At 35.3% G+C, this 14515-nt stretch overlaps 1 protein-coding gene across 1 annotated transcript; it reads right to left on the reverse strand.

The window, feature by feature from the left end:
* Nucleotides 1-404: 404 nt before the first annotated feature.
* On the reverse strand, nucleotides 405-5642 carry LOC149135453 (cytochrome P450 4C1-like). Its single transcript, XM_089351861.1, has 5 exons — nucleotides 5073-5642; nucleotides 4166-4351; nucleotides 2771-2873; nucleotides 1623-1687; nucleotides 405-470 (listed from the first exon to the last, which is right to left on the reverse strand). The coding sequence occupies exons 1-3, from the start codon at nucleotides 5196-5198 to the stop codon at nucleotides 2799-2801; spliced, it is 387 nt and encodes a 128-aa protein (XP_089207987.1). The 5' UTR covers nucleotides 5199-5642; the 3' UTR covers nucleotides 405-470; nucleotides 1623-1687; nucleotides 2771-2798.
* Nucleotides 5643-14515: the final 8873 nt, after the last annotated feature.

Below are 14515 nucleotides of genomic sequence, written 5' to 3' on the forward strand. Positions count from 1 at the left end.
CCATCTTTGGTTTCAAGACGAAAGATGTATGTCAGCGAGGAAATGACTTGTGATAAGCGGTTAACAAGCGTTTTCTTAAGTGAAAGTCTATGATCATTTTAGGTGGATTTCGTACTGTAAGAGGTCAAGGTAAAATACCATCTTTTAGCCCATATATTTATGATGAATCTAGATGAAAGACGGAATGATCATTGTTGAAGCGTTTTTGATCATATTTCTGCTCAATCAATGCTGACTTAATGGCTAAACAACAAAAGCAACAAAATATGTACGATAGAAGAGAACATGCAAGTTGGGTAGCCAAAGGGGGACCCAGATCATACAGGCTTATATTCAAATGTGTTCAAGATGTAACCAACCAGTATATCAAGAATCATATTAGCCACACTCTAAATTCTTTTCTTAACGCTGAAATCTTCAGCGGCCACTCGTCCTATAACTGCAACTGATGGATAAAGGCGTTGAACTTCCTTGAAGAAACATCAGAATTATTATTATTATTATTATTATTATTATTATTATTATTATTATTATTATTATTTTATGTTTGACTTTTGTTTTGCATTTGTACAAGTTGGATCCAAGTCTCACCCAGAGACCTCAAGAGACAACAAGTTAGAAGTTCATGTAGGTGTTATGCCTAGGGTACCATATATTTGGATTTGTACAGTTATTTTCAAGTGAATGTTTAAGAAGCCATAAGAAAATTATGTGTTTGCTTTAAAATTTGAGATCACATAGACAGTATTTTAGGTTGAGATACTCTGTAGGCGCAAGCAGACTGCACATGGAGACAACATGATCGATGGTCTCATTTTGTTGTTGGCATATGCGACATAATGGGGAGCTGCCGTTCTTTAATATTATTATTATTATTATTATCATTATTATTATTATTATTATTATTATTATTATTATTGTTATTATTATTATTATTATTATTATTATTATTATTAGTAGTAGTAGTAGTAGTAGTAGTAGTAGTAGTAGTAGTAGTAGTAGTAGTGTTCCTTTATAGCCAAGTAAGATGTGAGTTTCATTGCGCCCAAGAAATTTTCAGCTATCGTTGAAAGATTTCCCAATTGGCTAATATTTGCGATTACATTTTCAGCCTCTTTTAGATCTAACTAACTATAACCATAAGGGGCTAGTTGATTTCTTTTTCTTTTACTCTTTTATTCCCCCCCCCCCCCATTTTTTACTTGCATTCTGAAAAAGTACTTTGAAAGCTTTGTCCAAAAAAGCTTTTTAAAAATATTGAACTAAAAGTTGATATCTTTGCTTGTCACTCGCAGAAAGTGGTGAGCGTGAGTTGACGCATGCAACCAAAGTTGTTTTCCCACTCCAAGTCCGTCATTGAACAGCAATTGTTTTCACTCACTACCAGTCAGCAAACATCCATGTGCTTTAATGCACAAAAGACATTTTTCTGAATACGTGCTGCGAAGATTGGGGTACACTTAATATGCCTATTCATCATTAAAGCTATCAATTATAGCACCGCTATGTTTTGTTTTACTGTTTATTATAATAGCTCAAAACTTGATCAACTTCACAAAATCATAATCTTATATAATAAATATGTTTAGCGCCTTTTAGCTATTCGTAAAATTTCTACTTACCTTGATAACACATTCCAGATAAACTAGTTTCTTAAGGTTGGTCAGTGTCGGTTCTTCATTTTCACCTTGAATAAGAAATATATTTTGTATTGACAAACAGAGAAAAATTTTAAAGCAACAACATCATCATCATCATCATCATCATCGCCGTCGTCATCATTAATAATCCCTAAAGTAACAAATCGGAGATTATTCTAAGTTCTGTCTATTTGTTGTTGACCCACAAACAATTGTTTTTTTTATTTCTTTATTGCCCACAAGGGGCTAAACATAGAGGGGACAAAGAAGGACAGACAAAGGGATTAAGTCGATTACATCGACCCCAGTGCGTAACTGGTACTTAATTTATCGACCCCGAAAGGATGAAAGGCAAAGTCGACCTCGGCAGAATTTGAACTCAGAACGTAACGGCAGACAAAATACCGCTAAGCATTTCGCCCGGCGTGCTATCGTTTCTGCCAGCTCACCGCCTTCAATTGTTTTTGTATCTTGTCTTGCAAAAGTGAAAACATAAATACTATACCAACTTTGAAACTTTGATGGTATTTGAAAATTTGATGGCATTTTTTAAAAATTTTGACAGAAATACAATCTAATCTGGCTGTTTATAGTCTCCTACAGTATTATAGGTATGATCTCTCCTTCAGTCTTATTCTTTCATATTTCCTTTTACAGGAATCACACTACTCGATTGCTTTGCTTTGAAACTCAACTGTACCAAGCTTATCAACTTATACAATATTTGCAGGATTCTCACCATTGTGTTCTCACATACTGCCGACAATGCTCCATTGTACACGTAAATGTGTCGTTTGGAAAGTCGATCTTCATTTGATGATTGTGGTATCATATGACTGGTATTTTACACCTGGTTGCGATTCCTATTTCTAATTTGTGCCAAGACATTGAATAATTCTTCGTGATATAAAGCTCGTATTGAACCTGCTGAAATAATCCACAATCACTCTGCTGATTTCGGGTGAGATCCAGAACAGCTCTAATGCATACTCAAATATTTTTTGGAACTCCATTTTTAATGTCAGACAGCTGGGAATAGTAATTTGAATTCCCCACAAAGGAATAGGAGCAGACGTTCTCAGCAGCAGCAGGGATGTAAGACAAGAGCGTTTATAAAGCTTGCAACTCACCATAGAAATCATCGACTTCTTTCTGTAACTACTTTTGTACATCTGGATAAGCGGCTATGAAGTATAATGTCCATGAAATTCCTGCTAATGTTGTATCATGACCCTAGAGGGACAATGTAAATATTTCATTTTATTGAATACTGGACAGTTTTAGAATATCGAGAATATAGTGAACTGAAATGATGCACCTTGCTGCACATGAGCCTCGCAAGTGTTAACTAGTTGCACCATGGATTTTTAGATTTATGATTTAAAGTTTTCGAAAATTCATGTTAGCCCTTTCAACCCGGAATTTTTTCTCAAGATTTGCAAGTATCTTCTCTAAAATTTTGGTAAAACTATATCGTGTAGATGCTTATTAGACGGTTTATGACTGTACCAATTATGTAGACACTATTTTTAGTCCGGTACGTATTTGTACCATTTGGGTACACCATTTATTTCAGTGTCATCAAGCTTTCCTTTTGCAATATTGGTAGCAAGGACAGAAAAAATACAAAAACACGATAAAGATTATAAGCTGCTAGAATAAAATAGTTATGTTACGTTTTCATGATATTTATCTCACCTATTTATTTACGTTCAAGTAAAAATCTTTGTATTCATTTCAATTGACATACTGAAATTTACTTTTAGAAATATGTATCGTAACATTGTTGTATCGTAACATTGTTGTATCGTAACATCCAATGTTTATAAATTATACACAATATGTTTATGATTAATAGGTTTACAATGAAGAAGATGTTATAAATAACTTACCAAAGCATGAGAATCAATAATAAACACTTAAAAGCAGTTGGTAATGGTGGCGGGGTTTGTATGCATGCGAGCATTTTGAGCAGTCATTATAATGTCATACACTCCGATCATACGTCTGGCGCTACATACTTACCAGAAAAACCAGAGCAGTATTATACTGCATCACATAAAATGGGAATTTTAAAGATTTGGGTTGTAAAGTTTTTGACTGGTACCAATATGCAGCAGCCGGGCCGAAAGGGTTAATGTAGAGAGTCGAAATAATGGTGTTATTTGTAACTTTATTAAGCACAGGTATGACTAATAAAACAAGATATGGAACAGTTTTCTATATTTTCCTGAAGGTTGTGCTTTAAAGTATTAAAAAACGTTCAACTGTGATGCACATCAAGGGTTTGCTTGATCTCTAGTGCTTCATGAATTTGTAAAAGTTAAACATCGCTGAAGTAGCCCCTTATTCTACAGGTTAAGACCATTGATAGACGTAGGTAGAAATGTATTCTAAATCGAAATATTGAAAACGAATTGTAATTCTAAATATGGTTAATGAATAGGAAATATTTATAATGCTATTAACATTTCATCCCAGATGAGTGGCCATTTAATGAATGTTAATACTTTACATAAATTCACCTCAAACATAAATGTGTCCACCTCTTCTCTCAACATTGTTTGGTCTATTTCCCCTTCATGCAATTTGTCAAGGAGAGTATCCAAAAATACCAGTTTTTTCTTTTCATGACTCTCTTCATCTTCATCTTTACTGTTGGAGCTTTTCTTCAGGTTTTCTAGGTACAGTTCCTTGCGATCTTTAATCATCTACAATAAAAGTAAAATTCATAAGTGATAAATGATGACAAAGATATGAAAAAGTAAGGATAATAACACATACAGGTTCAATTGTTTAGTTAAGATATAAATTTCATGACATCATGTTTCTAGATTCAATCCCACTACAAGGCTAGCTGAACAAATGATTTGTGATTTAACCTTGTATTATTCATTGCATAGGGATTAACACTTATTAAATGGAAACAGTGTGGAATCACATCACTTTTACACACACGCACACACACACATGAAACCAATGGTAGCCTTAATATACAAATAAAGAATCTTTATCTATTAATGTTGTGTTGAACACTCATTCTCATTATTCGACATTTATGTGTGTATGTGAGTGTGTGCGTGTGTGTGTGTGTGCGTGTGTGCGTGCGTGCGTGTGTGTGTGAGTATGTGTGCATGTAGATATGAAAGTATATAAATAGATACACAAGCAGATAAATATGTAGTTCTCCTTGTCAGTTTTCCTTGTCTGCGTATAGATTCAAAACACTGTTATTTTAGAAAGGTAAGACGTAACAAATCAATACAATACGATATAGTACTAAGCAGCCTAAACTTATTACTTGGTATGATACAATCAACAAACCGTGTATGCTCTGGACCAACATGGCCGCAAACCAATGAAACAGAATGGAAAAGGACACAGAGTATGAACACAATATACAAGTGACAGAACTGTACGTAATTTGCTTACCTTATTGGTAAAATCGTGAAGGACTTTTAAACATTTGGCTGCTTCTTTTCTCAAAGGATGCAAATTGAAGATAAGATTTGGCCATAACCACGGAGATTGTAGTTGATAACTAACGATATCAGTCATCCTAAAACATTCCACAAATTCAATTATTAACTAATACAATTAAGAAGTAATGTTTTGTTGACATTACTGAATCTTCCGTAGGTTTCAGCGATGAGTCGTCCATTCATTCGATCAACAGGAGGACCTATTAATTGAACTATGATATATATATATAAATGGTAGAGTATATCACAGACAAGTGTTCTCTTCGCATGATTAGAGGTTAGATATAACATGACAAGTCATATGATAAAGTTAGACTTTCAAATACAGATATTGTAAATTCGTCTGACATATGAACAGTTTTTGCCTTCTTAATTTCCATAATAAGTCTTGGATCATCCCCAAGAGAAACACTTAACTCGCTGCGCACATTATTGAACATAAGATTCCTTTACCTTCGACTCCCCGAATATATATAGCAGCCATCCTGCCACATGAATGGATTTGTGAACCACTATAAACGCCAACTAAAAGATACACACACACACAAACACACACCTATATTCATATTTATAAATATATAATAGTCCCATTTGAGCGTGATCGTTACCAGCGTTGCCTTACTGGCACTTGTGCTGGTGGCACGTGAAAAAACATTCGAGCGAGGTCGTTACCAGTGCTGCTGGACTGGCTACTGTGCAGGTGGCACGTAAAATACACCATTTTAAGCATGGCCGTTGCCAGTACCGCCTGACTGGCCTTCGTGTAGCACCCACTACACTCTCGGAGTGATTGTCATTAGGAAGGGCATCCATGCATAAATACATACATACATACATACATGCAAGCATGCATATATACATGCAGACATACATACATACATACATACATACATACATACATACATACATACATACATACATACATGCATACATACATTCATACATGTATGGTTTTATGTATATTATTGGTATTTCTGTTTCCTGTTCTTAAACTTTGGTTTAACTATAATCTTTACCTTACCAGATTTCCTATTCACTATATGTCGGTCTGTGAATTTATCTGTGTATCTGAATAGTTGTCGCTCTCTCTCTCTCTCTCTCTCTCTCTCTCTCTCTCTCTCTCTCTTCGTCTCTCTCTGTTATTTCTTTACTTATTTCTCTGCCTGTCTGTCTATTCATACACACACACACACACACACACACACACTCTTACATGTGAATAGAAATATAATGTGTGTGTGTACGTATATGCAAATATATATGAACTTTTATATATGTGTGAGGAGTATGCGTGCTTTCCTGTGTTTGTCTGTTCAAGGCTTAAATGTTTGTCTAATATATGCTTTCAGGTTCTCTTCTTTGTATGAAACCTTGAACATCAGAAAAAAAAAGCTTGTCTTCTCTGTAAATATAAATGTGTGAAAGAAGATAAGCAGGAAGGTAGGTACAATTCTACAGGTGTGGGTGTATATAAAGGTAGAATACACAGTATATTCTGCTATATAAGGAAGAAAATTAATGTGAATGTTGAGCAATATAATATTGTATGGTAAGCTAAAAGGAAAATGATGCTCTGTTGGAAGATTTATACAAAATTTTATTGAATTTTAGTGTTGTATGTCGATTCTGGCTGTGGTTAAGAAGATCTCTTTAGGAACACATGATTTTGGATTCAGTACTTTTGTGTGGTATCCTAGGGTAAGTGTTTTTTTAAAATAGCCTTGGCTGACAAATGCTTTGTGAGTGAATTTGGTTGACAGAAAGCATATTGCGCACACACAAACACACAATATATATATATATATATATATATATATATATATATATATATTGTGTGTGCATATAAATGTATGTATGTATGCATATGTATGTGTGTCTTTGTGTCTGTGTGTACCTCCCACATACCACTTGACTGCTGATGCTACTATGTTTGCAGGCCTGTGACTTAGTAGTTCACCAAAGGGCTAATAAATAAAAGATAAGTACCAGACTTAAAAATAATCACCGGGGTCAATTTATTTGTCTAAAACCTTACAAGGCAGTGCCCCAGCTTGGCTGCAGTTCAATCACTGAAACAATTAAAAAAGATTTAATCATATTGAAGAGAACTGAGTTCAAATCCTGCAGTGATCAACTTTACTGTCCAGCCTACTGGAGATGTTATTATTGCCCTGACTGAGCAATCTTATGATCAAAGAGTTTTTCTTGGACTACATTGTTTAACGTTTTAGCATTCAAAGTAGCCATTTCCACCCTAAATATTTGACCAATTTTATGTTCAAAAGCATTCAGATCCAGCCTCTTAAACCTAACCCACAATATCATTCCCAAAGTAAAGATTCATATCACAGAAATCTCACAGCTACGAGATAATGCAGGATTAACTCAATAATAGGTGAATAAATAAGCATCACATTTGGTAGAATAATCTAAATACTAAAAGGTTAATATTATTGTTAATTTTGGTTAAGAAGATTAGGGTGTGATTTGAGAGATAACTGACTGCTTTTCGTAGTCTGTAAACTGTTACTCAAAACTGTGTGGATGCTTATACTGTTTCTTCAAATGCATATTGTTTTTTTATTACTTCCGAATTGCTGCATCTATTATTATGATGTTTCACAAAAATTGCATATGTTTTTGGCATCGTTATCTTTTGGTGAATTAGCAAAAAATATATTCAAAAATAAACTTTAAATTGTATACTTTAACACCATTAAATTTTACCTTCAACACTAAAGAGTGGACTAAAATCCTTTAACCTCTTAACATACACATTTGTTTTCATTTTCCATGCAAAAAAAAAAAAAAGATCATATCTTTCTATTATCTATTTTGAATTTGTATATAAAGAAGAATAAGTACACAAATTATTTTGGATCAGTTGTGATTTATTATGAAGTTACTGACAGAAATGATAGTTACTGATAGCTAACGACAGAAAATAGGAATAATATCATGAACGAAGTATTTCAGGTTAGAAATAAGCGACAGATAATATTGAGTACAGTGAAGGTGCCGAGCTGGCAGAATCGTTGGCATGCCAGGCGAAATGCTTAGCGGTATTTCGTCTTTCTGAGTTCAAATTCTGCCGAGGTCGACTTTGCCTTTCATCCTTTACGGGGGTTAATAAATTAAGTACCGGTTGCATACTGGGGTCGATCTAATCTACTGCCCCCAACCACCCGCTCCTCAAAAATTTCGGGCCTTGTGCCTAGAGTAGAAAAGAATATTGAGTACAATGAATGTATATTTTCGTTCAGATATTTATTTATTTGACATCGCTGAATGAAAATATACCGGATGATATGTTATGAGATTAAGTTATGATCTACAACATTATGACCTGGACACACACGCATACGCATACACACACACACAAACACATGCACACAAGCATACTCAAACACACACATATACACACATATGCATACACATGTGTTTATGTGTGTGAGTGTGTGCTATCAGTATTTATAGTGATACTGTAAATTTGTATCATGAATAAAGCTAATCTTTGATGACAGCTGATACTTTTCCCTTACTTTTTTTATATTCTGGCTGAAATAAAACCAAAACAACAAACAAATGACTCTCAGTAAAACATGGCTTAAGAGGACTTAACAGAGAATATTGCGAGTATCAGGTCATTGGCAAATCCAAATCACAGACATCAATGATGCAACATTATCTTCCTTATCTTTCATCATTTATTTGTTTCATTCACTGGACTTGCAGCCATGTCTTGAAAGGTTTAGTTGAACAAGTTGGCCCCTGTACTTATTCCATTGGGTCTATTGTCAAACTGCTAAGTAATGGGAAACACGGACAAACCAGCATTGGTTATCAAGCAATGGTAGGGGTGGGGGACAAACACAAACTCAAAGACACACATAATCACGAAAAAACACACACATATATACAGTGAGCTTCCACATAGTTTCCATCAACCAAATTCACTTACAAGGCGTTGGTCGATCTCAGGCTTAAGTTGAAGACATTTGCTCAAGATTACATGCAGTTGACTCAACACTCAGACAAATACAGGAGTATGTCCTCATAAATGAAATATTCTCAGTACTAAATAGGAAATATACATAGTAGATAATCATACCCACAGTTTATATTTGTGCACAGGTAGAATAGTTAGTGGGCTGTTATATAGTGTGTATATATATATATGTATGTATGTATGTATGTATGTATGTGGAGGCGCAATGGCTCAGTGGTTAGGGTAGCGGACTCGCGGTCATAGGATCACGGTTTCGATTCCCAAACTGGGCGTTGTGAGTGTTTATTGAGCGAAAACACCTAAAGCTCCACGAGGCTCCGGCAGGGGATGGTGGCGAACCCTGCTGTACTCTTTCATCACAACCTTCTCTCACTCTTTCTTCCTGTTTCTGTTGTGCCTGTAATTTGAAGGGTCAGCCTTGTCACACTGTGTCATGCTGAATATCCCCGAGAACTACATTAAGGGTACACATGTCTGTGGAGTGCTCAGCCACTTGCACGTTAATTTCACAAGTAGGCTGTTCCGTTGATCGGATCAACTGGAACCCTCGACGTTGTAAACGACGGAGTACCACGGTATCTGTGTGTATGAATATATATATATATATATATATATACACACACACACATTTATATATTAATGTATACATGTATTTATCCCTCACTGCTTAAGAACAGGTATTGGTTTGTTTACATCTCCTGTAACTTAATATTTCATTTCAAGCTGATAGAATATGTACCAAACTTAAAAATAAGTATTTGCGTTGATTTATTCAACTGTACCCTTGAAGACAGTGCTCCAGCATGGCTGTAGTCCAATGACTAAAACAGACAAAAGACAAAGATATAACAATTTTTTTTTGTTGTTGGTGGTGGTGGCGGTGGGTCAGGTACTTCCCATTTTACAATAAAGACACCCCTTAGAGTTGATCACTGTTCATAGCGATAAAGAAATTTAAATTAATAATTAACGAGTACTTACACTTTAACCCTCCCAGTATTTCCTTCATAAACAGGATGTATCTTTGCTCACTTAACTCTCATCATTTTGAATAATTAATTAAATATCACTCATTTGATGCAAAAAGGAAGAAGAAATGATTTTCAAGCTGGTCATAAAAAGAAGATTAAATGATTTTTTTAAAGTTCTATTAATAGCAACTTTTTTTTTCCAACAACACAACAAATAAAACTCAAATACAATTCAGCAGTAATATAGATGTTGCTATGTTCAATTCCTGTCACTAATCACCCATTTTATATGAATGTTTTATGTCTTTGAACTAGAAATAAAAAAAGGTTATAAATGCAGTTTCATGCAGGGAAACAAATGATTCTGTTGATAAAATTTGACTGTTATATATATGGCCAGTTTCAATGGATATGGAAAACTGGAAATGTATTTTCTGTTTTATTCTTTTATTATTTACAGTGTTTTTGTACTATGGCCATGCTGGGGTTCTGCCTTCCAAACTTTTACTCATTTGATCTCAATACTCTGTCTGGTACATATTTTTTTTTTTTTACTGATCTGTACTTAGTACATGACTAAGTTTACCTTGACAGACAGGGACATAAATACCTGAAATGCTTTGATCAGAAGAATTTAATTCCAAATTAGTTCCAAATGTTGAAATTATTTACCCTCTAAAAAAAAAAATTTTTTTAAATAAACATAGGCGTAGGAGTGGCTGTGCGGTAGGTAGCTTGCTTACCAAACACATGGTTCCAGGTTCAGTCCCACTGCGTGGCATCTTGTGCAAGTGTCTTCTGTCTATGGCCTCGGGCCGACCAAAGCCTTGTGGGTGTATTTGGTAGACGGAAACTGAAAGAAGCCCGTCGTATATATATGTATATATATATGTGTGTGTGTATGTTTGTGTGTCTGTGTTTGTCCCCCCCCCCCCAACATCACTTGACAACCGATGCTGGTGTGTTTACGTCCCCGTAACTTAGCGGTTCGGCAAAAGAGACCGATAGAATAAGTACTAGGCATCCAAAGAATAAGTCCTGGTGTCGATTTGCTCGACTAAACGTGGTGCTCCAGCATGGCCACAGTCAAATGACTGAAACAAGCAAAAGAGTAAAAGAGTAAAGAGTATAAAATTAGACTAAAGAGAGCTACCACTACAGCAGAACAAATAGGAGCTTCAACGCTTTTCTTGTTGGCTTTTAAATTCTTTTTGCATTAAATATGTTGACACCAGGTTATGCATTGTATTGTCATGTAGTTGGTATCTAAAACAATTTATCCTTTGATTTAACAGTTATTTCTTACAAGGTGAAGAGCAGAGCATATAATAGAGAAAGCATGTAGTAATGGCTTCTTAGTCAAGTTTTTGTCATTGTTACTGATATAATTCTTACTATTGTTACTTTTGTTGGTGTTACTACTATTGCTGTTGTTGTTATTGTTGTTTCTTTTAAGCATCTGACCATGTACTTCAGATTTGCTAGACTACAACATCAATACACGTCACTTTGAATGGTACATATACAGGTCATGACAGATTAGAGGATTAGCAAATCCCCACTCTACACTCGAGAATTTGGTGGTTTGAAAATTAAGTTACTTAACGCTTCTGTCACAATAATCTTACCTATACAGGAATTGTCCACATTAAGCTTAAACGATCAACAATGAGCACCAATGAAAAATTCAGCAACTATGCCAGTACCTTTGTTATCAAGTTAATATCTCACTTTATATTATGTTTCATAGTCTGAAGAAAATGTTGTGTTGCTAAAACTTTAAACCTTTGACTACCATTTCTAGTAATCCAGACTTCACATGATGGTAAGACAAGACCAAGTTGTCAGCTATTACTGCTGTTCTTGTTTTCATAGTTTACATTCACATAAAACTTCAATGTGTATTGACCCTACAATATACACTCTCTCATGTAGCATTTGGTTGCATGAGAGGAAGTATAACATTGAGAACATGTGTAATTGTTTAATGTGGTAGAAGATTCATTGTGTAGCACCGTAGCACATAATATGGCAGTGAAGATATGCTGCATGGGATGTAGTGTACAATGGAGAACATCATATAAGTTGTAGTATGTTAATGAGGACATGTGTATTGTGAAGTGTACCACTCTTAATCTGTCTCCTCCCTATTTAACACCACTGTCTGGTCTGTGGTTGCCTTAAGTGTTGAAACTAAAGTCTCAATACTTTCCTCCTACTAATTTTGGAAGTGTTCAAAGTGGACAAGGAACCTTGTCCTTCTTTGACTAAGACACTAAAAATCATGGAGCTATTGTGTGACATGTAGTGTGATAGTGAAGCCAAGCTGTGAAGCATGTAGTGCAGAGAGAAGGCGTATTGTGTGGTGCATAGAATAGAGTGAAGATGTGTAGCTTGTAGTGAGGTAGTTAAGGTATGTGTGATGTGTGGTGTAGTGTGAAGATGTTATGTGGTGTGAAGTACAGGAGTGAAGGAATGCTTTGTGGAGTGTTGCGTGGGAGTGAAGACATGTCAGGCCTGTAGTATGATTGCAAAGTTATGTTGGGTGGTTTATAAAACAGAAATGAAGACGTTATGAGACCTGTAATGTCATAATGAAAACTGTTTTGTGGTTTGTAAGTGAGATAGTGAAAACTAATTTGTGGTTTGTAAGAGAGTGTATGAGGGTGTATGGTGTATGAGGTTTATTTTCATTGTGATATGTTATGTGATCTACTTATGAGTGAAGACTTATTGTGTAGTCTGTGGTATGGCAATCAGATCATGTTGCCTCTCTTTTACATGTCCCTAAGTGCTTCATATTGTTGTTGCTATTTCAGTAATCATTATTGTTAAGACAGTGAACTGACAAAATTGTTCAAGTGTTGGAAAAAAACTTGCCATATTAGTTCTGGTTCTCTACATTCTGAGTTCAAATCTAATTGAGGTCAACTTTGCTTTCATCTAGGGTTAATAAAATTAAATACCATTCAAATCCTTGGAGCTTTTTAATGACTAATTCTTTCCCATGAAAAACTGCTGGCTTTGTTATTATTGTTACTGCTTTTTGTCGAAGACAGAAGTGACTTCTAGCTGACATTAATTCTGGTAATGTTGGTCTGATGATAATAATATAGTGGACTAGTAATATTGGTTTCAAATTTTGGCATGAGGTCAGCAATATCAGGGGAGGGGTAAGTGAATTACATCGACCCTAGTGCTCAACTGGTCCTTATTTTCATCAACCTTGAAAGGATGAAAGGCAAAGTCGACCTTGGTAGAATTTGCACTCAGAATGTATAGACAGACAAAATGCCATTAAGCAATTTGCTGAGTTTGCTTATGGTTTGGCTAACTTGCTGCCTTGTGGATCAGTGATATTGATGACAGTTTGGAATGGTGGTTTGGCAGAATCATTAGAGTGTCATACGAAGCACCTTATGGTATTTAGTTACAGCTCAGTATGTTTTAGGTTCAAATCCCACCAAGGTTAACATAGTCTTTCACCTTCTGTTGATTGATAAAATAAAGTACAAGTGAATTACTGGGATCAATCTCAACCCTGTCCAAAATTTGACAAGCTGTGTCTGTGTTAGAAATCAATATTAATGTCAGTAATGATTGTGTTGCTGTTAGAGATGCTGACCATGACAACGATGATGTTGATGTTGATGACGATGAAGGCGACAATTGACAACGACTATGATGGTGATGATGATGAAAGCGGCACTGCAGTTGCTAATGATGATACAGATTGGTTGTTAGTAACAGCCTATGAAGAGTAGTAATAATAGTAGCAGTAGCAACAATATTAATAAATCACATTCTATAAATTTATTGATTTAGTTTTTTTTGTCTTGTAGCAAAGTGGGACACGTTCAATGGATGTTTGAAATAAAATGGACAAACCTTTAACTCAGGAACTATTTTGGCTCTCAATCTTTCTGGCCACCACTGGTACCATTGTGTCTATATACTTCTTGGCTTTCAATCTCTTTTATAGAAAACACAGGTAAATTATTTTCTTGTTTTATGCTTTTAATTTTTCCTGTCAATTTCACTCATCAGGTTTCCGGTTTTATATTTATCATGACTGACTATCTGACCGGGGAAAGAACAATTATCATGTTTATTTTTGATGGTGGTGGTGGTGGTGGTGGTGGTGGGAATGGTAACTGGAAGTTAGGAAGCATGGAAGTTATCTTCAAATTCGAGACCCTGTTCAAATTCTTGTAACAAAGAGGACTCATGAAAAGACACTTCAGAGTCAGGAGATGTTAAACTGTGCGATGGATTAAGTCTACCACAATGCAAAATGCTGGGACATTGCTTTCAAGAGAATTTCAATGGATCACATCCATGCAGTGGTGAACCATATGGAATCCAGTACAATTGCCTTGACACACTGTGCCCTTTCAACTGCCCAGTCTATTC

Source organism: Octopus bimaculoides, chromosome 5 (assembly GCF_046866305.1).
Source record: "Octopus bimaculoides isolate indiv1 chromosome 5, ASM4686630v1, whole genome shotgun sequence".
Classification (NCBI taxonomy): domain Eukaryota; kingdom Metazoa; phylum Mollusca; class Cephalopoda; order Octopoda; family Octopodidae; genus Octopus; species Octopus bimaculoides.